Source organism: Falco punctatus (genome assembly GCF_963210335.1).
Source record: "Falco punctatus genome assembly, chromosome: 17".
Classification (NCBI taxonomy): Eukaryota; Metazoa; Chordata; class Aves; order Falconiformes; family Falconidae; genus Falco; species Falco punctatus.
In genome coordinates, this window is record NC_137597.1 from 1,845,603 (window position 1) to 1,873,379 (window position 27,777).

The window sequence follows — 27,777 nt, forward strand, 5'->3', positions numbered from 1 at the left end:
TGTGCCAGGTGCTGTGCACACACACACAGGCACAGGCACCTGTATGCACACACACCAAGGGTGCTGTGCCAGGTGCTGCAACACACCTCCAGAGGGAAGTGAAACAGCAGCAGTGGGTGCAGAGGAACTGTGCCCGCAGCATCCTCGAGGTGGTCCGAGTGGATGGGCTGTCCCAGGACATGGGTGCCCAGCAGCACAGGATGCATTTCAGGGCATCGCTCATCTTCAGTGGCCTGAGCCTGTGCTCTGGCAGCAGGGGCTCAGGAGCTGTGCTGGCAGCAGGGAGCTGGACCAGAGGAACCCAAGTGCACTGGACAACCCTCATCAGAGAAGCAGGTAGAGTGCTCTGAAGGGGATGTGGATGCAGTGCTGAGTTTTAGTTTTATTCTCTCCGATGGCAGCGTTCAGGTCTGAAAGCTGCTGAAGGCCAAAGGCCCAGTCACGAGCACGTTTAATGAGGGATGCGATTTTGTTCACAAAGCGCCGTCACCTTTGCCAAGAGCGAGGTCCTGCACCCTGTACTCTCACAGCATGAACCCAGCACATCGTACGTGCCCGGTTCCTCATAAGCTCTGATTTGGGCCTGTTAGAAAGAGATGGAAATGCCTGCTGCAGTGTGAACTGGGGGCTTTGCCTTCGGGCCCAGCATGACCCATGCCTGGGAAAATCCTCACCACGCAGCAGTTCTCTTTGTACGTCTCCCTGCATGGAATAAATATGCAAGAACCTGGTCTGCTGCGGATTATTTAAGTGCTCCGCCAGACCCAGGGGTGCCTGCCCCCTGCCCTGAGATGCCACCACACCTTCCCCAACCCCTGCCTGCTCTGCTGCCAGCCTGCATGCTGCGGCTGCTGGGGCTCACGCTGCTGAAGCCCAGTGCCACTGAGCAGCTCAGCACCTGCACAAAGCAGATGGTGTTTCTGCCCAGCTTGCCTCTGAGGCTGAGCCTTCAACAAAAGACACAGAGGAGGAGGGAAGAGCAGCAGAGGAGGGCAAGACATCCCTTATCTGACAGCTCAGAGGTTACAGCACTTGCTGGTGAGGTGGAGGATTCAAGTTCCCCTCCTCAGCCTGACAGCAGCCTGGCTTCCAGCTCTGGTTCTTAACCCCAGCTGAGCTGGAACGCTCGGTACTGGCTTTGTATGATGCTGGGTTACAACGCTAGCGCTACACTGATGTGTTCGATTGCGGCACAGTGCAATACTGAAATTACTCTACTGACACCACTCTCCTGGTTTCGGAAGCGCCGTGAGCTGCTGGCACCTTTTATCTCCACCTGTAAACAAACACAGTTGTGACTTTGCAGGGCAATAAAGGACTTTGATATCATGACAAAGACGGAGCTCTTTGATCCAGGGAAACCCTTTGATCTTTCACTGTGAACCAGATGCTGTTGATTAGCTGTAAAAATAGAGCAATTATTGTTAGTTTCCAGGTGGTGTTGCAGTGCTACACTATGACCTGTCTGTGTGTCAGCTGGGTGCCATGCCACCCCTGGCAATAAAACTGTCAGAATATGGAATTCAGTGAAGTTCTGCAGTTCTCAGACACTGCTGGTGTTTTGGACCAACATGTTCTGGAAAGGGAACATCTGACTCTGAGAGGCTTTCCACCCCAGGATTTTTGTTAAGGCCAGTGTTTTGAACATCTTGATATAATTACAAGCAGAATAGTCCTGGCAAAGACTAAGAAGCATTTCTGGGTGCTGGAAAAGGTGCCCAAGGACCCTGTCAGGAGGGCAGGTCTCCTTCCTTGGGCTGAGCATCCCACAGATCTCCCCACCACCCTCCTCACTGCCCAGACCACATCCTCTGTGGCTGCCAAGCTGAGTTGGCTGTATCAAGTGCTCCATGGTGGAGCAGCGACAGCGTGGAGGAGATGTCAGCATTGCTGGGCTCCAGATGTCTCTGTAGGACCTTTGGAGACCATCAACTTGCTGTTCCTCCAGCCGCATGAGGTAAATCAGGCACCATAGGTCCAGATTCATCCCGGCTCAGAGCGACGCTTGGCAGATGTACTCGTGGCCTGATTTCAATTCCAGGTCTCCTGGCAATGGGCAGAGATAAATATCTCCAGGGGGTGATTTAGTGTTGTGTGACCTGGCAGGGCAAAGCCAGGAGGATGGGGTCCTGGCTGGAAGGAGCACACTACGGCAGGATGGGAACCAGCTCCTGGTTATTTGCTCAATGGGGCAATTAGTCCTGTAAATTCCTAAGCCCTGTGATTAACTGCAGCCATCCAAACATTGTCACTGGGAAGGAAGAATAACTAAAGGGCTCTGGAAATTGTTGGCATTTCTTAGCGGATGCAGAAAAATCCCAATTGCACCTTGCAAGCCTTTGGGCTAAAGGCAGGACAACCTGCCGGCAGGCAAACCAATAAACAACCCAGAAGGAAAAAGAGAATTTCAGGAAGAAGGAAAAGTGATGCAAAACCCCCCAGAGCTGCCACCCACTAACCGAGGGGGAGCAATCACCATCTGTTACGGGTCCCAGCTGGGGGTGGCTCCTTGGAGGTGGGCTACAGCGTAAATACCAGCCCTGAGTGCTTCATGAAGACACAGTCTCTCATGGGCACAAAACCCCTCCATGGATTTTTTTCTGGATTCTGGGTCCCAAGGCAGGTATTTCAGAAATCTGACCCTGCGCTCTATGGAAGGGTGTTCCCCTTGGTTCATGAGACCTGCCTCGCAGGTGTGAGGGTTACAGCTACAGAAAAGCTCCTCTAAGGCACCTGAATGCGTTGGTGGAAGCTGCACTTTTGAGTCGGGCTTAGCGATGCCTCAGGTGGAACAGAGCGGCAGCAAGCACGTCACAGGGCCCTCGGCAGCCCGCGCTGGCCGGGGTGGGTGCCCACGCTGCAGCAGGGAGGTTGGATGTTGAACTCCAGCATCCCTGGGACTGAGGCGTTGGGAGATGGGGCTGGCACCCCTGCAATGTGTCCTGGGATTCAGTGTCTCCCTTGGAAAGGTGCCTACTCCTTCACAAGCCCACAGCTGCGTTTCCTCCCCAGCAGTCCCCCGCAACCTGTGGGCTGAAATTTGCTGAGGAATCGGGGAAATTTGTTTAATTTCATCCGTCATTTAGAGGTTCTGCTTCAGAGGCAGCCCAGGGATGTTTCCTGGTGGAAATACACATGGCTAGGCATGAGTTTCCAAGACAAAATTCTTGGCCTGGAATGTCTAAATTCTTTTGTAGGGCTGGGTGTCTGAATTAATTTACCCACAGAAGGAAAAAAAAATGACGTTCTCATCTCTATTTTGCTTAGGTAAATGTGACCCACATTTCCCCCAAAGACAGGGACCTGCAAGAGAAGTCTCATTCTTGTGGAAGCTTAATAATTTGCCCAAAGCAAGGAATAAGAGAGCTGGGACTTCAGCACAGCTCCTCAAGCTGAAGACACAGCTCTGGGGCCAGGTTCTTAGCACCCAAGGTTACGTTAAGGAAAGCTAATTCTCCACGAACAGACCCTGGTACAGTGTGTTCTTTCAGAATTAATGGTCTTGGATAAAAGCTGTTTGCAGCTAAAGCCTTCCCCTGCAGAGCGGGATGCGCCCTGGCCTCCCGAGGTTTGCAGCGGGTCTCTTAGCTCAGCAGTTTCAACTCGCGCCGGGTGAGGGTGCAGATTAAAAGGAGGAAGCCACACGGTTGGTTTTGGGGCATTCCTGTCAAGGTGTCGCTCTTTTGAAGTTGGTGGGGCTTCTCCCAGGCTGGGTCCATCTGCACCGCTCACACCCCTGGAATGTGGCTGGGGATTGGTGTGACCAGTCAGGCCAGTAAACAGACCTTCCTCCAAAATGAGTTTTTACTGAAATCTGCAAAGAGCTGTTGCAAGCAGATTGACTCACATGGTTTCTCAGCTCTTAGTCATGAGCTTCTTCTCTGGACAGTTAATTAGTTTGTTCTTGTGGAGCGCTTTGAAGATGCAAAGCAGGCTGGGAAAGTGAAGTGTTATTAGCTCATTATCTGCAATCTTTTTTTTGTGACAGAGCAATGAAGTCCAGGCTCAGCCTAAGATGCTTAACAGCACTAAAAAGTGAACTGTCCACACACCCAGCTCTGTCCTTATTTCAGCACAGCCCTTTGCCAAAGCTCGGCACCTCTTTAGGCTGAAGCTCCTTAACGCCACCCGGGCAGAACAGCCTGGCTTGGCATCACTGCACAGCTAATGGGCAGTGGCTTTAAGCTTTAGCCTTTCTCTGACAGAACACTTGAAAATTTGGAATTTGGACCATTAATTTCAAACTTCTTTCTACTAGTTTCCACCTGGATGCAAAAGCAGAGAATGAGGCCGATGGATTTTTTTATAATTTATACCCTGACGTGGGTGTGTTAGGGGTCAAGCGCAGCATATGAGAACCTGAAATCTTTATAGAGAGGAGTAAAATTAAAGAGCCCAGAAGGTTATGAATGAGATGAATTAGCATCCACCTGTGCAAAGCAGCGCATGTGTGTTTGGTTACATTCAAAGGGAAGAAGTAATATTAAAAGTATTATTTTTGTGCCTGCAAAGGACATGCCGGCCAATCAGCTGCCGTGCCCTGTGGAGCACAGCAGATCCAACAGCTCCATCTACACAGCTGGTCACCAGTGGTGTACAAGGCAATCTGGGGATCTTGCCAGGGGCATTTCAAAAGCTGGTGTGTGCAGTGATGTGGTCTGCTGCAAGGAAATATGCCCTCATAATTGGGTGCTTGACCTCTTTTGGCCTCGTGGCCTTGTGGCAATGGCCTCACATGCAAAACTGAGCCTTTTATTGAATCCAAGACCATCCCTGAGCATAAATATCCACCTGTTTCTTAGGGAGTTGTTGCACGTGGGCTGCCCTGATCGCCCTGCAGACCTCCAGCCTGAGTCTCCGGCTTGACCTGGATGTGCTCCAGCGGAATCACAAGCTCCGAGTCTGTGGGAAAAGGCCAGGCTGAGCAATGAGCCCCATCCCTTGGGCACGTGCATGTGCCTGCACACACACACACACACACGTGCACGTGTGAGAGAAGATCTTCCATGACACAAATGTAAATTAAATACCTAACTGCTTTCACTGGGTGCTCGCTTCCTAACTTCAGGTTTCAGCTGATAGCATCTCCCCTCGCTGAGCAACCAGACTTCCAGCACTCACCTTTGCAAAAGTCTGTGACATGAGTTTTGCTTCCTTGTGTTGCTGGACACAAACAATGAATTCGTGATATCCCTGTTTTGGGAATAAGATGTCTCATTTTCATTGCCCTTGCAGGCTACTGGCACCAGTCACATGATTTCCAGCCCTCATGTCACTGTTGGGTCAGAGCACCACCAGAAAAGGCAAGGCTGGACAATCAGGTGAAGCTTTCTTTGCATTGCTCTATGTCCAACCAGACAGAGTGAAAGCAGCCACAAATTGCAAAGGAAATCCAATTAGAAGGATTTCCATCCAAGGATGAACAAAATGAACCAAGCTATGGACATGAGTCATAGAGCTCAGCTATTTACAGTGAAGTCCTCTTAATCCTAACCATAAAGATGTGTTACCCTGCAGCACATGGGCAGTGCTGAGCCCATCAAGCTTTTCTCTGAAGACTTTTGCTTGCTAATAGAGGCAAGCGAATGTCCTAGATAGCTTAATGACTCCAGGAGGTGGGTTTTCCAGAAAAGTGGTGATGGCAAGACAAGAATTGGGAACACTAATGTGCCCACGGGTGCTGCATGGGGTTGCAGGAGTGTTGCAAAGCTTCAGCCTGGTTTCACCCTCTTTGTTGGTCTGACACCACTTTCACACTCATGTTGGAAAGTCACAACAAATGTTGTTTATTATCCCGTCCTGCCTGGGTAGATCTGGTCTGACATCCTAGAAAGAAGACCGTCCCTTTGCAGTCTAGCATTAGAGTGGGTGTTCCTGTGTATGTGCACTCACAAAAGATAAAGGTGAGGTTCAGGCCACCTAGCTATGTCTGAGCATCACTTATCTTCATCTCGACTTCCTTAATCAGCAGTGGAAAGAGAAAATTATTAATTTGCCCCTCCTTCCACCTCTGTCTGACGATGGGGTGAACCACATGCTGGGCAGGCTACTGCTCTCCACTAGCTATGAAGGGAACCCAGGAGCACCTATCTTAGACTTCAGTGTCTAATTTTAAGCTGCCTAGGCGAGGGTGGATTGATCCTAAGAGATTTCTCCTAACAGGCAATAAGCAATAAAGGCCAGGGTGGTAGGGAAACTTTTTTAGATGTGGTTGTTTATGGAGATGGCTCAGTTTATGGAGAGATGGTGTTTGGCAGCTTAAAAAAAAAGAAATGCAAGCAAGCTGTCCTGCTAGCCCTGCAAAGCCATGCAACTGAGAAGACAGGTAGTTGTGGACAAATTATACCCACCCATGGCTAGAGGTGGGGGGAGGCAATGGTAGAGCCCCTCCTTCCACACTGCCGGCAGCCTGGCACAGGGTACCCCTCCCTGCACCACCTTGTGTTTAACAAATTATGCTTGGAAACCCCCAAGACATCTTTAAAAACATGTAAGCATTGGAATCCTCTCAATTCACTCATCCTTTTTGAACACCTTAGGGTCCCAGTAAAGCATTTCTGGTTTGCAGCTTGGAAGATAAGATGATGCAAAATCACTGCTGGCTTTGGACAGCCCTTCCCTGGCGAGGGGAATTTCTGGCCCCAAATGTACGGTCTGGCTCCAGCCGGTGCAGGGTCTGCCCGAAGCCAGCAGCCTGGCTGCTCTGCAGGATGCTGAACCAAGAGTCTGGGTTCAGGCGCGAAGGCTCAGGTTTTGGGGTCTCTCCCAGGGACACAGCATGAGCTCTGTGCTGGAGGCAGATTCCTGAGCAGTGATGTGCACCTGAGTGCTGAGCCCGTCTTGCAGCCAGCAGGTATCTGGGGTGCTCTCAGAGCACCTGAGGTTATGTGAGGAGCTCTGTGCCAGGATTTCTGGGCAGGAAGAGGCGCAGCATCGTGGTCTGCCATGGCTGCACGGTGTGGTGACGCCAGCTCAGCACTGAAGCAGGAACCTCACGTTAATGGCCTGGGACCCTCTCAAAAGCTGGCAGAACAATACCCAAGGGCCAAAATATGCCCCTGTGGGTGAGATGAACTCACGCCTGGCTGGGTCTAAGATGTTGCAGGAGAAAGTGAGGAGGCACATGTCCCAGCCAGGATGGAGCCTCAGAGGGAGACTCTCACAGCGCCAGCACTGGTATCTCTGCTCTGTGGAGCTCCTCTGCTTTCTGTGGTCCCAAAGGAGGATGACAGGGTGGTGACAACAGTCTGGGTAGGGGATCCTCATCTTCCCAGACACTCTGGGAAGGAAGAGCAGCCCAGTGGCACATCCATAAGCACGAATAGAAAGAGCCACAGTGCTCCCACACGGGGATTGCCCCTGCAGCAGCTTGCCATATGAAACCTGGAGACACCAGCTATTTTGGCCTGGTTCCTCCTCAGGGTTTGGCCTCAGGTTGTGCCAAACTGGTGCTCCTGTGGTGAGCAGTCTGGCTTTGCACTGGAGGGTATGGAGGTGCTGCCCTCAAACCACTCCCAGGAAGGCTGCATTCCCCTTTGGATAGTTTATGGAAGAGACCTGCAGCTCTGTGGCTGCTGGATCACACTCACAACCGTCTCCTTAGCACAGCCATGGGGCTCCATGGCATTGCACCCCCAGCTCAGGATGGAGGTGAAAACGGTCCATCCCTCTGCCAGACCCCAGATGTGTGGATCAAAGCCCCAGCCTGCGTTTCTGGGGACTGTGCAGCCTGTTTGTGCTAGAACTTCCCCCTGCGGGGATGTGGTCCATGGCAGGAGGGTGGTGGCAAGGACACAGCTTAGAGGAGAGTCATCGAGAAGATATTCCCACACACATACCGTGGCCTCGACTCTTTCAGCACTGGGCTGTTTGACCCTTCCCAGCACAAAGCTGAGCAGTTAGCTGCCTGCCCATGAGTAATGGTGATGCTCATCCCATTCCCTTCTTGCCTGCTGGAGACCTGCCAGTTGCTGTCAGTCTTTCCCTGGTATGCTTCCATCGCTGGAGGAAAAGCTCCTCCATCCATTCTCGTTATCCCACTGGCTGCCACGCTGGCTAATTGGGCACACAGCTTCATCCTTGTTCTAACTGCAGCTTTGCAGGCTGCAGTGCCCGGCTGTGGGGGTGGATTCCCGGGACCTCTGTGGGTAGGAACCACCCTCTCATGCTCTGTCTTTTTTTGGGTGCCTCTCCGCAGGCTCTGCTTCCTCCTGTTCAAAGCGAGGTGGGGCTCTGACTCACCTGCATCTGGGTCTCGCCGTGCAGCAGGACTCGACGTGGCTCCACTGACTTTCCCACGGTGGCTGAGCCCTGCAGTGATGTTGCTGCTTCACCCAGGAGCTTGCGGTGGGCAGGCTCCAGGGGTAGAAAGGTAACGGGTGTGGGTTTTGCTCCATGTACCAAGGAGTCATCGCTTCGAATAGTATAAACACTTTTCTGAGCCACCTCCTTCTCCCCTTTCTCCTGGCTATTTAACCCTCTGCTTCTCTGCATCCCACAGGAAATAGTTTCTACATTGCTTCTGGGTTACCCTTGGAAAAAAAATAAATTGGGATAGGCACAGCCAGTTTTTCATTGCACAGACAGAAATGACAGAAGCAATTTAGGAGATGTGCTGCTGCCCGGGAAATCCAGAGTCTCACTGTGATCCTGCCCATGGTCCCGCTCTGATGCTAAATCCGTACCCTTCCCTCTCCCGGCTGTTTCTCCTCCCCAAAAGGAAACAAGAATCTGTTTTAGTCATGGATAAAATGTGCTGAAGAAAAGCTCAGGGTGGAACTCAAAGTCACTCAGTTAATCTCAGATTTTTTCCTTTACATTTTTTGAGCACTTCTTTCAGCCCTGCTGATGTGAGACTGATTTTCCTGTTCTGCCAGGAGAGAACCTTGTTGATTGAAGCAGGAGTTACCTGTACTGTGAGATAAAGAAGGTTCTTGGGGAAAGAACAGAAAACATAAGGAAGAAAGCAATAAGATGCACAAAGCAAATCTCTGCTGCGTTTCACTGTACAGCACCCAGTCTGGGTCATCTGTCAGACTGAAACTTGGCCTCAGGACCCACGAGCATTACAGTTATTGCCTGAGCTCAGGTCTGTTAGGTCGGATCCTGCTGTGCTCTTGTAAGGTTTTCTGTGGAGAGAGGCAACAGGGAAAGGAGGGAGGAACTCTGGTTCTCTGAGAAAGTGTTTCAGTTTTGCAGTGCCAGGAACTTTACCAGTTTTGAAAATAGCTTCTGAAAATTTCTACCTGCTTTTTTGCCCCCATTCACATTGGGAAGCCAGGCACACCTGTGCAGTGAGGGAGTCATTTCACTGCTGCCCAGGCTAGGGTATTTCAGCTGTGAAACATCAGGGCAATTTGCTGCTGTGCAGGCTGGGGGTATTTTAGCTGCTTTGCACCTCATTTGCAGGAATGCAGGCAGCTCCACTGGCAGAAGGGTAAGGGAGAAGCCAGGGTCAGGAGGGTCTGCAAACTCTGTATGACAGTGTCGAGCTCTGGAGCCACTGAGGAAGCAATGTTCAGATCTGATCATCTGTCAGCTTTGGGGCATCTGAGATCTCCACCAAGACCTGGAGTATTGATCAAAGTGTTAACTGGGACCAGATCTGCTACCTAAAAATTACTGCCAGCAATTCTGCCTTCCCAGTGCAGTCCCCTTGGACCCAGTGAAGATTCCTGCAGTGCTCTTCCTCGTGCTGGGATGCTCTCTTGCTCATCATCAGCTGCTGGGCTGAGGAGGCTGGGAGCACCGAGGATCTCACCTCTGCTACTGAGCACAGTGTGTTCAGCACAGAATAAGTGTGCAGGAGGGTGGTAGCAGGGAGATAATTACCCTCTTGTCAAAGCCTTTTCTCCATGAGTTTATCAAGTTGCAGAGCGCTGTTGTGGGGGCCAGAGCTAGGAAAGCATTGTTGGGGCTCAGCTGGAAGAGAGAACGGTCTGTGTGAGCATCCGGGAGTGGGTCCACATCCTGACAAACTGCACGCAAAGTTTCCTTAATCTGGAAAGTGTTGCTCTGGATGTCACAGCTCCACCCACCCTGATGGGGAAGAAGATGTTGTAAAAGCTCAGGTAGAGCTGCAGCGTTCCGCATCCCAGCAGTGTAAGGGAGAGATGTCCTGGTGTTAGGTGAGAGAAGGGGATGTGGCCCTGCGCTGGGAATGCCTCACAGACGTCCCTCAAAAGGCTTTCCTGAGACAAAGGCAATCTTGGAGAGCACCAAGAAAGGGGCCAAGTACAATCCTGGATAGGCAACAGCTTCCATGCTCAGCAAGATTAAATCTTCAAGGACACGTAACTGTGGGAAAGATACAGATGAGGGTTATACGATAGAGGAGCACAAAGTCATGCACGTTACAGGGAAGGTAACGAGGGAATGAATCATTCTGCCTCACATGGGACTTGTGCTTTCTCCTGACCTGGGCCCCTGGCTCCTGCGGTGGAGATGCCCTGGGGTGTGGGTGCATGAGCGCTGGGGGGGCTATAGGCTGTAGGTGCCATGCATATGCTGAAACTCTTCTGTATATGCCTTGCTTTTATGGGGCAGGGATTTCTGGTGTGGGCTGCCACGTGTCCTCCAGCAGTGTGCCCTGTGGGACTGTGGCACTCCTAAGGCATCCGGCCATGGGACTGGGATGCCATAGCAGTGCCTTTGCTTGGGGTGATCTCACCCAACATGTGGGAAGCTGAGATAGAGCGAGTATGTCCCAGCAGGAGATGTTGGTACTGTGGGGTCGTTGGTGCTGTTGTGGTGCGCAGCTTGAGCTTGATGTTTCCTAGGGGTGCCCTGTGCAGTGCAATGTGGTCTCTGTGCCATGGAACTGGGAACTGCCCTTGGCTGGGAAGTGATGGTCCTCTGGGATGTGGTCTGGGGGAGCTTGGTATTTCTGGGTGTGCCTGGGACTTGTGGGGAAGGTGTGCCATGGATCTGAAAGTGGGGTCTGCTCTGAAAGCATCAGAGGCAGTGATAACATACTCCAAAGTTCTACTGCAGGATGGGAGAGGGGGCTTATACTGGGGGCTGCTTTGCTGGTGGCATAAGGTTTTGCTGGTGGAGTCTCATGAATTACTTGAGATCCCGTGAGCTGTAGGACCTGTAAGGATTCCAAGGGCTTAGTGCCTGTTCTATTTTGGAGGAGTGCTCTGTGGGTACTCTGCATCCTGCAGCACCCATTTTCTTCCCTTGAATCCTGCTGCAGCAGCAATGCATTTGAGCTAGATCAGTGCACCCATGACTGTCTGCCCCCATGGGAATCTCTGCGCTCTGATCCAGCCTCTAGAGGGGATGCATTTTGCATCACATCTGAACCACGTGAGGAGCACCTTGGTGGTTGTCTTCTTGCAAACTGCCCATGGTCTTTGTGTGTCTACAGCCTACCCTGGCCAAAAATGGGCTTTTCTTATGCGTTCAGACATAGGATACAGATCCCAAAATAAAAAGACATACTAGTTTCTCGTCATTCATTCTACATGCTGCAAATGGATAGAGATCCAAGCATGTAGCCATGTATTGGCCTCATTGCTGAGCAACTCTTAATTTCCAAGTTGGAGGCATGTACTGACTGAGAGCTACGATGATATGTCCTGCCCTTCTTCAGTGTCCAGAGAGGCTGCTCAAGAACATAGAGGTAGGACTCATCTGCATTAGTTTTAGACTCTCTACATCTATGCTAGACTTGGCAAAAGACAACTTGCTCTTCTAGCCTATAATTTGTATGACCTTTCTTAGATGTGCCTTCAGATGTGATTTGCGTCTGAAGAAGCTGCAGAATGGACATCACCAGTATGTACCTGATAGAAATATTTAATCCTCCCAAGGAGTTCTGGACACACTTCTCCTTAATGGACTCTTATAAGTTTATTTAGTTACTACATTTGATACCAATTGCAAATATGCCTGCCCTAGAAGCAGCCTAAGTGAGGAATGATCATGGTTGCCAATGCAATTTAGGTTTTGAAGTGCTGCTGTATCATGTTCACCCAAAACTGGTTAAGACATTTGGATTTGAGTGCTTTGCCTTTCTGCTTAATCCTTCAGTGCCTGCCCACTGTTCAAAACCCTTAGCCAAGCAGTGGAGGGTTCTCCTGGAAGGAACTCTGAGCAACGTGGCATGGGGTGATGCCTGTCCCTTTCCCCATGCATGGATTTACAGACTGTGCCAAGCCTGTCTGATAGGCGGTGAATCCTCCTTTCATAAGATGCTTCTCAGTGGTAAGGATTATTCCTCAGCCTTGCCTTGAGTAAATGAACTAAATACACCTTGTAGCTGAAATCACATTGCCCTTTGCCAGGCTGCTTTGAAGAGCCATCTTCTGAAGGAGATCAAGAGGATGCTGCTTCCTTATTTCTTTTGTAAGGCTGCCACCAGTGTTTACGCACTACAGTGTTCCCCAGTGCTGGGGGCATGAAGTCTGTTTGCATCCTGTGCTTCAGCTATCCTCGTGTGGACTGGGCTGAAGATACAGCAGGAGGGATGCAGAGACCAAATTCTTAGATGCTGTCGACAGCAATTTCATGGAGCGGGCTTGGAAGTTCCCAGAGCAGATGCAGCCTTACATTTGGTCCCGATTAATATGAAAAGTCTGGCCTCACATCCTACATTTATAGAGCTGCTCCATAACATCAACATCTGGATCAACAAAAGCCTAAATATCCACCACCATGTACTTGTCTTCCACGAAGGTGTCTTCCAAATAACTGAAGACAAAAATAGGAAAGACTTCATAACCTCTGCCAGGTGCTGAACATGCCAAAAAGGAGTTGAAGAACAGCTCACTGAAGTCAGAAGAATACACCATAAATAGTAAGAGCATCTTCAAATATGTGAGGGCCAGTCAGTGTCAGGGGTGAAAGAAGTATTTGGAAAGGGGAAGAGTGAGAAAGATCCTGTATTTACTTTTTCATATTTCTCATGCCTGTGAGAAATAGGGAAGATTTCTAAAACCTCCTGTACCTGATACAGGAAACCCGCTTCATTGCATACCTGTGGACTGAAGGTCGTGTCTGTGCATAAGATTTTGGGGAACTATAGACCAATGAGGAAAGGGCAATAAATGACTGACAAACATCAGCATAGAGAAATGTTGTGATACACATAGGGTGAAATAATCTTATATTCACATGTAAATGATGGGCTTGATGAGGACCATGACCACTGGGAGGGAACTCTGTGATGGAAAGCCCATTCCAGTGACAGCTCAACACACAACAGAGCTCAGAGTTCAAAGGGAATGTCAGGAATCATTAGGGAAGAAGAGAGCAGAAAGGTGGCTGTGATGTCCCTACATAAACCCATGGCTTGCTTACCCTTTGCATTCTGTATGCTGTTCGGGTCCCCTCCTCTCAGAAGGGAAATAATTTAATTGGGAAAGTTTAGAGGAGGTTAATTGCATGTGATGAGCTGATGGCTCTGAGGAACTGGTCTGTGAGCTGGGACTTTCCAGCCTGGACCAAACTGAAACTGGGGAGGACCAACTAGGCAGTTTTTAAATATAAGACCTTGGGAGCTTCAAACATAGCTTATGTGAGCCAGGTTCAGAAGAAACTAAGGTGTGAGGGGTTTTCCCCACAATGAGCTTTGGATCCATAGAGCAGTGACACAAATGATGCTGTTGATAATTAAATTCTTCATGGATTGATGTGGTGACTGTAAAAGCTCATGGGAGAGAAACCCACTGAGGCTTGCCAAGGATGTAACAGTGGAGGAAACAGGATTTACAGCTTCATTACTTGTACTGGCATAAGGCAAAGCGGTCCAGACTGGCTGCTGCTGCTGCAGGGTAACAGGCTTTCACAAGCCTCTCAAAGAGTTGCTTTATTCTTGCCTAACACTGGCAAGGCAGCCAAAATAAAACCATCCAAAACGGGAAGCTTGAAGAAATTCCAGCAATTTTTATTGATTTCAGCTTTTCCAATGAAGCAAATACATACAGTACAGCCAAAACAAAACTCTGATACATTATTCTCACATACCTATATCTTACAGAATACACTGTATATTGCTATGGACTGGTAGGCTAAGTTGGTCTGAAACTGGTGTGTGGTCAGAGGGGAATAAAACTGCCTACTGCTTTCTACTTGTCCATGAGGCTTCTGAAATGCTGGGGTGGGTTGGGTTGTACGTACACAAAACAAACAAAGCATTTATGAGAAAATAGACCAACAAGCTCTGCTAAGCCCAGGACAAACAAGTATGGTATTTATTTACATGGTTGTGTGCCCTGTGCACAAATTGGGCCCTAAATGCTCTTACTTCTGCTGCTGGCAGAGCTAACGGTGCTGCTAGCTATGGTCCTTGCCTCCTCGGTAACTCCATCACTACGATCCAGGGCACGTGCTACGTGCTGTAGAGCTGCCTTGTCCCTGCCACCGGGGGTATGCCCTACCCTGGCTCTTACAGAAGCAAGAAACCAGCTCATCAGAGGATGTCACAGTTAAAAACGTGCCTATGAGAAACAACACCTCTCCGGAATGCAGAAAAAACCCCTGTGTCAGAGGTGAAAACAGCATCCATTTATGATGGAGGGAACCTCGCTGAGCTCCTGAAACTGCTGGTTATGAGCAATGCCAGTTACTCTGGTAAGTCTGATTTTCTTTTCTCTTCTTGCAATTGGGTGTCGGTGTCACTTCGCTGGCTTGGGTGGAGTCTGGAGTCCGGATTTTAAAAAGAGAGACTGAGAGGAAAATAGTGTCGAGTATTGAAGAATTTCCTGGGGAAGAAATAGCTGCAAAATAGCCCTGGGGTGGCAGAGTGGTGACAGTTCGCACAGCCCACTGCTCTCTCGAGTTGGCTATCTTCGGAGGTACGAGGGCAGTAACTTACAGCATCATGGAAAAGAACTAGGTTGGAAGGAACCTCTCTGGTCTGCCCAGCTCAAAGCTGGGATAATGTCAAAGCCAGATGAGATCGCTCAGAGCTGTGCCCAGTCATGTTTTGAGGATCTCTGAGGATGGAGACAGATTTTATTTTTATCATTTTATTAGCTTTGGAAAAACAGCTTTGCTGTACTTAGAGAAATTTATGTGAATGATGTATCTGTCTCATTTCAGTCTAATACTTACTAATGAAATCTCTGGTACTCGTAAATTTAGTTACGAGATGATGATCATATAGCTACAGCTCTTTGTGCCTTACACGGCAATTCAGCAAACTGGTGAAAGCAGCAGCAGTGTTTTAAAATAAAGCCTAAATAACAGCCAATTAGAATGAATTTCCTCAATATTCCACCATTACATTTTGTAGTTAGGGTTCCCCAATTAATTTTACGAAGAAAAACATAAGCTCCCAGGACGTCTGTTGAACATGTAATTACAGGAACAAATCTGAATGCAAAATAGCACGCAATGTAAAAATACTTTTACACCAAAACTGTAACAATCCTGCCTGTGGATACTGCAGCTGTTTTGGACATCCCTGGTCTTGGGTCCTGCAGACAACGTTTTGGACTGTGCATCTGAGAATACACATTCAGCTAGGGAATAGCTGGCAGGTATGGCAAGGGCATGCCCACGGGCTGGGACTCCTTTGCTGCTGTTTAAATGCTCCTGAAACTGTCCTACCGGATTCTCCTGGTTCTAGCTCTCCACTTCAAAGGTGCTTTTTTTCTCTTTCATTTGGCTGGGAGCTCGGTGCAGAGAGCTCTCGATTGAACATGGATGAAGGCAAGCAAATAGCTGCCGCTCATTAAAGTGCACAAGATTAAGCCACCCTTTGGAGAAAAAACAGCTGGAAAATGATCTGCCTCTGTGGACACGAGCTCCCTGTGGTCTGGGGGGGGGGCGGGGGCACCAAGTGCCACTGCTCTTCTGAGCTCTGGAGCGGGGTCAGATCAAATCTGAACTTCATGGACGGTTCTTTAGCGGGCACCAGTCACCTCACTTCTGTGAAGCGAGTGGGGACGTGCTGGTTCCCACCTATTTAGGATTTTGACACTTGCAAAAAATGAGACTCTTTTTCCCTTTCCAGGCTTGTAATTCATCCTTCCCAAGCATCTCCTGCACCTCTGGTATTTGCAAAACGGGGTCCTGTGCCCCTGAACTGTTTGAAGAAGCCATAACTGTGCATGTGGAACAGCCAGCAAACGCATCCTCAGCTGGTCCCTTCCCTGTGGATCTGAGCTACAGCCCTGTCAGGGACAGGCAGAGGATATTCTTCTTCTGGAGAGACAAGGTCAGCCTCTTTCATCACACAGTTACTGTCACAAGAAGTGGGTTGCCCTACAACGAGCTCAGCAGCCCCCTATCACAGCCTTAGTCAGCATCACAGGGTGATTCATGTAACTAAAGATCCTGAGAAATAAAATACATCCAAACCTGACTTCACACAAGTGCTTACATTCCTTCGCATACTAACACTATTTCTTTACATTGATCAATAAAACCAAAATGTGATTAAAAAGGCCACATCCCTCACTTTTTCCAGTCCTGTGTGGCAGTCAGTGATCCCAGGGGAAAAACACTTTGCCTGTCTCCAGCTCAGCTTCTCAAATGCCGCATTTGTCCAGGTACAGTCACGAGATTGAGTTGTTCTGGCGCTCAGAATGCTTCGGGACCCAGTAATAGTCATGCTCTGCAGATGTGTTGCGATTGTCCCCCCACACAGAGCTTCAGAGAAGGGTTACTGAGACCCAGGAGAGAATTTGCAGACATCAATTTGCTTCTTGAGATAAAGAGTTCACGTGACAGGAAAGAAAATACTAATAACTATAAGAGCTCATGGGAGAAAAATTCATAAGCAGAAAAGAAGCCCGTGTTCATAAACATTAGGAGTAAACCAGCCTTTGTAAAGAAGAGTATCATTATGTGTATCTGCTTATAATGGCCATATGCAATGGGGGAACTCAACCTAAATCTGGCAATTTTTATACTTGTGGATAAAAATAGGGTGTGACAACTTTTGAGTGTGGCAGTGTTTGGTGGGTGGATCGGGTGGAATTGGACAAAATTCTGCAAGGGGGTTAAACTGCACAACTCACACCGACTTTCAGAGGGGGACAGGGGACTAAGCCTGTAGGAAGATCCTACTCATCATGTGCGCACGTGTATGTTGCCTCCATGCACACATACACAGCAACACGTACATAGTTACACAGACACACGCTTTGCAAAAAAAAAAAAATAAAATTATTGACATCAAGAAAGTATAACCTCAATAAAAGTCCCTTCTCCCCCCTAAAAAGAAGAAAATGCTTAAAAATATCAGTATAATCCACATGAAATCCATATGTTTAGTTTGCTTTACAGTTGAGTTAAACTTGGAAACGCTCTACATCTTTAACATCCTAAGTAACTGTGAAAGGGTTGTCTTCCTGGGCATGAACGAATTCCAAATTCTGCAATTGAAAAAAACAAAGAAAACCCAAACCCCCAGATAATTAAAGCATTTAAGAAATCTTTTCATTACATTCAAAACCAACTTTTATATCTGTTTTTCTTAGCCTGTACCCAGTCTCTGTACTGCCCATAGCTTTTCACCCTAGACTTCCATGCTCCTCTGACTCCCAGTGGAAATATCCCGACAGAGCAAGAAGTGAAACCCGCACCCGGGCAGAGGGAAGAAATGGGATTTTGCAACATTTCCTCTTACCTCAGGGCTGTGCTTCTTTTGATTGTAAAGAGCACATCGGGGAATGGAGCAAATAAATCATTCTGGGTAACCCAAATCCCCGTCATAGAGACATCTGATATTTGAAAAGCGCTTAAAGCTTTTCCCTTCAGTGGGAATTGTGCATCAAAAGTACCTTATGGATTCAGTCCTCATTTCGCACTGAGGAAAAAACCCATAATGGTGCCCTGAAAATTCTGCCCATGATTTCTCTAACCTGGTTTCTCTATCGGGATTCTTCAGATGGCAGCACATAGTTCCAAATTTTGACATGAGGTTTACAGGTGGATTATTAAGTACTCAAAAAATCCCTAAGGGTGATGGTTAATGCCATAGCATGTGCTGGAATTAATTGCATGTTACTGACACTATCTGGATAACATTCAAAGTTCAGGAATGAAAGTATGTCATGGAGAGATTTCTGTGAAAAGCCCCACCTGAGAGGATTTGGCAAAACGTAATTAATCAGTTATTGCTTGGCAAAGAAAGAAAGACAGGCACATGAGGCGTAGCCCAGTGCAGTGGCTTTGCCTGTCCTACGGTGCCTGCGCCTGCCTGGAACGCGGAGCTGCGCGGTGCCGGCAGCAGCTGCACTAGACAGATGTTCAGTGGAACAGCATGACCTCGGACCTTTCATCAAAACAAATGCTTGGCAGTTTGGGCTAAGATTTGTGATGAAAATCTTACAAACCCACTTTAAAGGAGATTAAAAATAGCAAAAAGGGCTGGGGGTTGATGCACCGCTCCTTTCCCCACACACCAGGGCCCCGTTCTCACCTGCAGCCTGAACGTGCGTGGAGAGGCTCCTAAAATCTGGAGGAGAGGGTCCTGAAGGTTGTTCCAGCTAAAGATCCCATCATGTTCTTATCAAATCCTTGCTGAAAAAGCAGATGTATACGTAGTGCGGTGAGTGCATATCAATTTCAAAACTGTAGCTACCTACTGCTGTGCGAGTGAGCCTGCCGCCGCACTCCAGCAGCTGCCCTCCACTTTACAAGTGCGTTTCGTTCCCAAGCAGCCTCCTCTGTCCTCCCTCTGTCCTGCCTCTGACACACCACCCTGATCGACGGACTTCATCTTCCTTGCATTGCTCCCCACCCGCCAGCAGCTCGGCTTCTCCAGCTTCACTGCAGGAAACCTTTGCTGAACCAGCCACTGAACATGATTTCACCTTACTCTTCACCCGGGCAAAACGGCAAAGCTATGTGCATGGTGCCTATATCCCTGCAGACTCCCATCCTTCTCGTCTGGTGTATACCTATGCAATGCTCATCTGTGTGAACACGGGAGTGACTCAGTCACATCAAAACGAGTTGGCACGGGCTCCCGAACAGAGCCTGGCACAGAGCTGCACAGGCTCCTACAGAGAAAGTCCCTCACCGTTAACATGAGAAGGTATTTCGGCGCTCTCTGCCTTCCTGCCCCCGGGGACCCCCCTTGGTGGATGGTGCTCTCCTCTTTAATTTGGCCCTTTTACTCTCTGCAGGTGTTGCTGCTGTGGAGTTGGAAAAACCCAGCCTGTTCAAAGCAAGCCACCGGGAGCTGGCAGCTGCTCGGTGCCCCGGCTGCCTCTGCGCTTTCGCAGTTTCTGTTGCAGGGAGCAAAACAAATCCTAACTATCCTGGGTTTAAGAGATTACCCTGACTGTAGGGTGATCTAACCACAGGGTAGGGTTATGGACACAGAAGAAAATGGGGGGAAGGAGAGGAAGAACCTTGCCAAGGATCTGTTGGGACATGCTGATCCTGCACGATGGATTCAGTGAAGGGAATCTCCTGGGGTACTGCAAGACGCCCGGCTCTGCTCCCAGCGCTGTGCACACCCTGCGCCGGCCGTGGGAGCCGGGTGGCTGTGCTGTGGCAGAGACCACCTGGACAAGCACCGTCCTCAGGGTGCCAGCTGCCCAGCACAGGCATGTCACCGTCCCTACAGCCCATCCCAGCAGCCGCAGCTGCCCTTGGCTGCCCCTCGCCCAGCTCACTGCTGAGAGCATCGCTGTGCTCCCAGCGCCCCGGCTGCTCCCACCGCTGCTAGGTCACCGGCTGCAGCAAGCAAGTCAGGACCGGGGCTGCTCTTGTCAGCCGAAACACAGAAGCGTTTTCCTTACCTGCTTGAGCACACTCTGGAGCTCCCTGTTCGACCAAAGGTCTGTCAGGAGGAGGCGAGCAGCTTCGGCTGCTTTCGGACAGGAGCTGGGAAGATGAAAGCAACCCCAGTGAGTTACGGCAGGCCACCAGGCAGCGACCCACGGGCATCACCCACCGTCAGCCTCCCCGTGGGCCCATCTCCAGCTGGAGGGCTGGCTAGACCTGGCAGGGGGCTGTCAGTAACCCCCCCTCGCTCTCAGCAACGTTATGTGGCAACAACCCCTGGGACCAGGACAGGACAAATGAAAACGAGGGGAGGATGCCAGTGGAAAAATGTGCATTACACTGAGCTGAAGGAGTGTTCCTGGAGCATGAAAGCTGGGAGAGTGAAAGAGGAGGGACGTGATGCCAACCCTTCCCCAGAGTCCATAGGGACAGTGTGGGTGAATCTCTCAGGAGGGCAGCGCAGGAACGGGCGAAGGAGACGGGAGCATTTGTAATAACAACATCTGCAACCGTAAGTCCTTACTCAGCACAACTTAATAGATACTGGCTCATGTAACATCTCCGAAACCATGAGTCATAGCAGTACCTTTTATAATTTTGGAACATTTCATACAACCACCTAGATATAAAGCTCCTTGCTGGTTCTTATCACTGCTCCTGATCTCCTGGACCTTGTCCTGTCTGTGGGAGACTCCTGATCTGGGTTCAGTGCAACAGCCCCAGCCTATCTCAGCCAGGATGATGGAGAGGTAGGGGACCAGACTCAGGACTCACTGTATGATACAGCTTCACAAAACATTGTGCCCTGAAAGCCATCCTCATCAGAGCATGAGAAACGGGACTGACCAGTTAGCAGGAACCTGCAAGCACCCTGCCCGGAGCGTGAATGGACAGGAATGTTCCCCCATTCAGTAAATCTGGGGGCATTTCTCTAACATGCACGGCAGTTGTTACCAAAGAAATTAGCAAGTTTAACTCCAAAGTGATTGTGCAGCCTGTACGTGTTGGTATTGTGTGGAGGACTGGGGGAGATGCAGACCAGCAGAAGTTCTTGAGCAAGGGTGTGGAGTAGAAGAATTAAGTTTTACTGGAAAATCCCTTCTCTGGTTATAACCATTCCATGCCCTGTCACCAGAATGACTATATGTGAAAAAAATGTTGTGGCTGAAATATTTTTTGTGGCTGAAAAATAATTAAAAAACAATAAACCCAAAGATATCTATGATTAGATGGTCAGTGCATGTCCTGGACACTCGCTTTCAAGGATACATTGTTCCATATCGTTTCTCTCTAAGCTAGAATTATTTTCTTTTTTTGTAATTTGCTCCTAATGATTCCCAATACATACTTTTTTTGCCATCATGTCTTCAGAGCGCACCTCAAAAGATTTTTTTCTGTTCAAAGCAAAATTGCCAGCATCTGATATCTGAGCCATTTACAAATTCAGACAAAAGAATTTCTTCCCTTAATTTGAAGGATTGATACTGACTCTGCTTCATACAGCATCTACTGCTTCTATTTATGTATAAAAAGATTAAGCATGTACTGATGGAGCTGTGATGAAAATTTCAATATGGAAAGTAGCATATCCTAAAAAGTGCTGGGAATAGTGTGTGCCTATAGCAGCGTATAAAATGGAGCAGAATACCAAGGACAGTTGATTTGGGGAAAAAATTTCTTAAAACTAAGTTGCTCAAAAATCAAAGTTGATTTTAAGGTCAGTCTCTTTCCTACAAATAGAATTATTTGTAAAAAAATGTAGAAAGACAACAAGGAAGATGTCCAGTGGTGGCAGTGGCAGCAGTCATCCAAAAAACTATTGACTCAACAAAACACAAAAAAGACACTAATCTGAAGGAGGTGCTGGGGCAGGGGAAGCATGAGGGCAGCAAAAAGGATAAGGACTTCATACATGCATATCAAGTAATGGGGGGAAATAATTTTTCCTCAAAGGACAAAAACATGAAGAACATTATGTATGTCACAGGACGTGCCAAGGAATTCCTGGAATAAGGATTTCTTCAGGATGTCATAGGTTTATCATGTTGATGTCAAGGTGCAATCTTTGAAAGAAGTGGAAAATTGGCAATGTGTGGATGAGAAGAACTCTCTTCCACAGGGCAGAATCAAGGAAGGACCTAAGTTTCTTGAAGGATGAGTTTTGGTCAAATGCTATGGTAGAATTAAAGTGCAAAATTAAATTTTGCAATAGAAAATGTGTGAAAAGTGAACAAACAGAGAAACTGAAACACATCAGTGATAAAGGGACTGTGAGATGAACTGCATGTCTGATGCTCTAAAGTAAAGGAAAAGGTTTTGGAGAAAAGCTTTTAGTGCAGGCAGAACAATTATTGAGAAAACAATTGAGAAATAGTGTCATTTGAAAATCAGCAGAAAATATTTTTCAGACAGTTGGAGAAGAAAGATGAAAAGGATATCAGACATCACAATAAACCAGTAACAGCAGCTTGCCTTGATTTTCAGAAACACCAACAAAAAAAGAGGGTAATATTCAAAGTTTTGGCAACTTGGATTAAAAATAAGAGTGACTGAACACCATCATCACCATGAAACCCACGCCACAGATGAGGATATATGTAGGAGATGGAGACAATTATTTAATTGGGATGCTCCAGGAAGAAGAAACCACAGCTATCAGATAAACTGCTGAACCCTTCATGCCTTTCACTCAGAATACAGCTACAAGACACATGAAGCAAGAGAAACCTCAGCTTTGAGGAGTGCTGGCTGGCATTCGAGAAGAACATGGGAAAGGAAAAGATCCATAACTTACTTATCTGTAACCTGGAAGCCCTTTCTAAAATACCAATTCCAAGCTGTTTGAGCATGTTAAACTAATGAGATACAGCACCAAGTGCAATGGGAGGCCGGTTCAGAAGAACAGGCAGATGGTCATTGGGTGGCAGAAGAAAGGTGCTGGGGAGGCACAAGACAGACAGACCCACCCGGCCAGCACCAGCGCTGGGGGTGAGGGAAGTGTGTCCGCAGGGAACCCGGGCAGATTAACAGAAAACTGCAAAATACTAACAAGGTGCAACATGGCATGGTGTTCTGCATCTGGCCACCCCTGAGACCTCCACTGTTGTCTTTCTGCTGGCTGCGGTGCTAGGAAGGGAGGGGGTGACAGCGTGGGACTCGCCACGTCCTGCATCAGTGTGGGGAACATGGGGTCTGCACTAGGTGACAGCCCCCAGCAGAGGCGCTGGGTCTAGTTATTGCCACCAGGGAGTGGGTGAGGTTCGTTCTGATCTAGGGCTGGACAAATCCCACCCTAAAATTTCTTGTTTATCTTCACAGGCTACACAGTGAAGTGGGAAAAGTTAGCTAACGCTGTGTCCAGTTCACTAAAAGGGAGAAACGGGAGGTTTCTTTCACATCTGCCCTATGGGAACAGTCTGAAATGATACGGCTTTAGTGAGTAAGATTGGTCTTGGGTGTAAATTGTAAATTTTTTCATAAGAATTGAACAGAAATCTTTGGGGACAGAAGTGAACCACGGAGGAAAAAGGAACAACTCAAGTGTTGGACACCCTAAGAATGGGGAAATTTCTCAGGAGTTTGTGATACAGGAGGCAGGAGGAACACACCGAGGACATCTCCAGAGTTTAGTAACTCCTCGCAGTTTAGTGAGTCACTGCAAGTAAAGCTCATCAGACAAAGCAGTCAAGACAATTAAGGTACGCACAGCCCCGCTTGTGCAATGCTGCTGAAGGAGTAAATTAGCTGACAACTGGTCTGAGGGATCCGAAGCGGGACTTTAGGCAGGAGAAAATGCCATTCGAAACAATAAGGACTTAGGAGAGGGCTGGGTTTCATGTTAATTGGGCTTGCTGTAGAGTGGAAACATATAAAAGCAGCAAACTGACCAACGTTTGTTGGCTGAGGTCCAAACTACACAAGGAAGCCACTTCTAATGACTGAAAGGCTTTCTGCTGCCATGACACCAGTGGTAGATCATAGTGGTTTATCAAAGGATGATGGAGAAGGCACGCGAATGTCTTTCACACAACAGAAAACACTAGGTTACTTGCATAAGGTATTTTAAAACAAAGACAGATGGTAAGAGGGATGAAGGTCTAGGAAGGAGTATACATGGTCAAAGATCATGTAAGCTTAACACCTTAACAAGCAAACACAGTTTGGCCAGGAGCGAACGTACAGCTTGGCAAGGGTTGACAAGCTTTTGCACAGGGCTGTAGGGATCATGGGTAACAAGCAGGACAGAATGACTACCACCAAAACTCAAACAAAGTCCTAAAATAAGAAGTGGTAAAATATGTTGAGATTGCTCAGTTGTTGTAAAATATGTGTGGGTAGACCAGAAGAGGTACTTAAAATAATACATATAAATAAGTATCATCACAGCTGCATCTTTGCCGCTTGAGGTGGATGTTTCAAGAGAAAGATGAAAAAATCTGAACACTAAATCTAAGCACAACCCCACTATATCAGCAGTGCCCAAATCTCAGACCTGACTTTCATGACGAGGTTTGCAAGAAGCCGTGAGTGGGAAGCCGAGGTATGAGAGAGCCAGGCTGCGTCCTGACATCCCCTGGTTTGAGGGCTGGAAAATTTTAAAGGGTTTAAGATGTTGATGCTTCAGTTCTTTTTAGAATTTCTTAAAATCCAACCAGCAAATTTCCTGAGGTCCCTTTGCAAATCCCACCCTGGATGGCTCATGCCCGTTTCCAAAAAATCGGTGCAGAGGATTTGTCTAGCAAGACGCTTGGATTTTTTTGGCTCTCAGTTTACAAGCACGGGGAAAGAGTAGTGCTTTACTATGGCTCTGAAGAGTGCTGGGAAGGCTCTGGGGCTAACCTGGCTTTGCACAGTGTAGATGAGCTCAAAAATGTCTGTGCCCGACCCTCTCCATGCTGTCTGCCCCAAACTCACCCATTTCGGCACAGGCTTACTACATTATTTAGCATGTTGCTTGTCAAGTAAGACTTTCCCAGGTGTGGGTTGGACATGATGAGGTTCCTCAGAGTGTAACAAGCTGATGTCATGATCTCGCCATAGCTGTTGGTATTTCCAGACTGGAATGACAGGAGACGTGATACATCTGGGAGCACCTGGTGAGCTAAAGAGGTGGAATGTTCCAATCAACATTTAAATAAAACCTAGCAGAAGTGAATGATACTATTTGTGTTAGCGCGACTCAATGCAAGAATGCAGCGTTATCTCTGGAAGGGAGCACTAATAATGTTGGACAGCAACGGCGTAATAGTCATCACTTTCCAAGAGAAAATGAGTGTTACAGGCCTCTGGAAGGGCAATGATACTGCTCATGGGTAGTCATGTCCAACTCAGTTCCCCAAACACTGTCATTCTCATGATCCTGCAGATTTGTCATTGTCTACAAAGCATACCACATGCTTGTAGAGACTTTGAGATAGCACAGATTTTGTTAATTAAGCCTGCAGATGCCACCTGTAATTGTCCTTTCGGCCAGAAGAAATGACATTGCTTTGCCCAGTTTCAGAGCTTGACTAAGTCCTGTTGTGGGGTTTACAAAGCAAGATGGGCAGATATTGGAGAGCTAGAAACCAGACACTGTTCTGGTATCTGCTGTGGTGGAAGTTACTTACCCATGGTTTTGTGGAGAACAGGATGCCGGGACATATTGCTCAGCAAAGAAGCTCCAGACCGGACGACTTCAGAGCTGTTGGACTGGAGGAGCCGTGCTATGCGGGGCAAACCTTTTTCCTTCAAACCAATCAGTTGGCTCATTGCGTTGGACATCTAGGGGACAGAACAGAGATGTCTCATGACTTCTAATGCCAGGAGGACACAACTGGGATGATGTACAGGGCCAGACAAACATGACTACACTGTAAAATAAGCATCTGTATAATACCTTTCCCTGCTACCGTAATCCCACGTACTTTGTCATTCACCCCTCTTCCCCACATGCTTTTGCAAAGTCAACCTCCCATCTTCCGTGATACGACTGGCACTCCTGTCCTCTTTCTAGAGCCTGAGTGGGGACAGTTGCTCACCCAACTGATATTCCCAAAAGCTGGAGAAGTTTTACCTTTGTGCCCGCATTGCCCTTGCCCTTCACAGTGCCCTTGCAGCTCCCTGCCATGCCATAAGTAATAGGATGTGGTAGAACAGAAATGGCCAATGGACACTTTCAAAAAACAATCTGAAGACCAAAAATACTTATCTTGGATTCTGATCTGGTGTTTGGCTAGGTAAATCTAGATCTCAGCACGTAGCTAATGCAGATGAGCATTCATGGACATTGAAGCACATACCCACAATAAATTGCCCTCTTACTGAGAGAGTTTAAACTGAACTGCTCTGCTACTGCCTCAGTGGAAAGGCTTCTGAAGATTGTCATACCACCAGTGACACATGTCCCTCAACAGTGACATGGGAGTGGAGAGAATGGGCTGGAAGACAACCCTCTTCCAGTGGGCTGAGACTCAGTTTCTCTCCCATGCTCCAAAAGGCACATGTGCCGTGTTAGATTCATACCAGCAGCGCTGGGGTGTGTAAAGTGCAGTCTGAGAAGAAATTCGGAGCCATCCTCTATAAGCTAAAGGATTATAGTAACCTTTGTAAGCTTGTCCCCAGTTTCCCTTTCTTTCAAGTGACAGCAAACCCAGCAACCCACCCCAACCTCAGCTCTGAGCTGGAATAAGACCCTTGAAAGGAAAAGCTGCTTCTGCACATCCAGGCAAATTCCAGCCATTCCATTCCAGAAGGCTGAAATGAATTGCTTCAACACTGTCAGAGCTGGTTTTTGTTTGTTTGTTCTCTTCCCCCCTGCCCAAAAGACATTCTTGTATAATGATGCTGATTGCTGAAAGGCTGTTCCTTTCCCTGGAGCACACGGCTTCAACCCCATTTCTCTGATCAGCTCTACCCATACTGCGACAGCCTCTCCCCACATGGTTGTTAGTGGCAGTGCTTGGTTCGACTGCCAAAAAACCCTACTTCACATTGCAAGACTTGTAACAAAAGCTCCCAGGAGATGAGAGCTGGCAGGTTCAGGCTCTCCTCACAGTGAAGGCTCCTCTCGTGAGTCACGCCGTGTTTCTGGGTGGAACGCTTTGCACACGTGACATGCCTCTCCTACGTATGAAATAATTATCTCTTTATCTCCCTAGCCATCTTATTTAAATTGGAATTGATGAAGTTCGACACAAACAGACAAGTCGAGGTTTGCCCATGTGAAGGCAGCCTGTGAGGACACGTCCACGGCGGTGATGCTGGGCACAACAGAGCTGCTGTCGTGACGTGTCCCTCGCCATGCCCTAGCTCCTGCAATACCCGCGGTGTCACGCAGCCCGTGGGTACCTCCACACTGCCATACCTACAGGTTAGGACATCTGTCAGAGCTACTTTACAAGCAGCTCTGATGTGAGGACAAGCCACAATCCACAGCACAACCCACCCTGTTATTAGAGCCACCTCCCACTTAAAAACACACACAGGCGGTGGCGCACGCACATCCTTGCTCTCTCCTTTAATGACATTTGTCTGCATGTGCACATCTGGGCACATCCTCACTGGTGTCTTGGGGGAAGGGTGCCAATACCAGTAGGTGCTGGTAGTATGACCAACAGCCTGGGGAAATGCAATGTGTGGATCTGGGATGGACTCTTGGGATGCTGATTAGAGCCCCCCCTGAGACCCTATTTTCAGCATTAATAAATACCTCAGCTGAAACCTCCACTATGGAAAGACTTGCAGTAGTGCCCTGAGGTTTAAGGGGGATATTGCCCTTTCTGATCGCTGTAAAGTGCTGACACCTTTGGCTGCGAGTGTGCGGAGGAGGGAGGAGCACTTACCAGCCCTCGGCTTGCAGTGAGGTTCTGCAGAGCTCCAGCACAAGCTTCCAGGGTGGCATCCTTCTTGCTCTGATCCATCAGGGACAGATAGGTGCGGATGGCATCAGAGTGGTACAGCCAGCTGGGTCCTTTGGGTTTAAAATCCTCCTCAGGAAGGGGAACACCGTACTCATCATTCTACAAAGAGATGAGAAACTGGAAGCTCAGATACTGCTCTTCACTTGCAGCCCCTGCCTGGGGCTGAACCTCACATTTCCAA

The 27,777-nt window shown here is 48.3% G+C and overlaps 1 protein-coding gene across 1 annotated transcript in view; it reads right to left on the reverse strand.

Annotated features, from left to right (window-relative positions):
* The window catches only part of PKP1 (plakophilin 1), a 79,566-nt gene that overhangs the window by 3,759 nt on the left and 48,030 nt on the right, over positions 1 to 27,777 (reverse strand). The window contains exons 9-13 of the mRNA XM_080367103.1: positions 27,519 to 27,695; positions 25,305 to 25,458; positions 24,610 to 24,796; positions 19,710 to 19,794; positions 40 to 18,480 (exon numbers count right to left, since the gene is read on the reverse strand). Of these exons, the coding sequence (XP_080223229.1) occupies positions 18,409 to 18,480; positions 19,710 to 19,794; positions 24,610 to 24,796; positions 25,305 to 25,458; positions 27,519 to 27,695 (675 nt within the window). The 3' untranslated portion in view covers positions 40 to 18,408. The remainder of the gene's footprint in view (positions 1 to 39; positions 18,481 to 19,709; positions 19,795 to 24,609; positions 24,797 to 25,304; positions 25,459 to 27,518; positions 27,696 to 27,777) is intronic.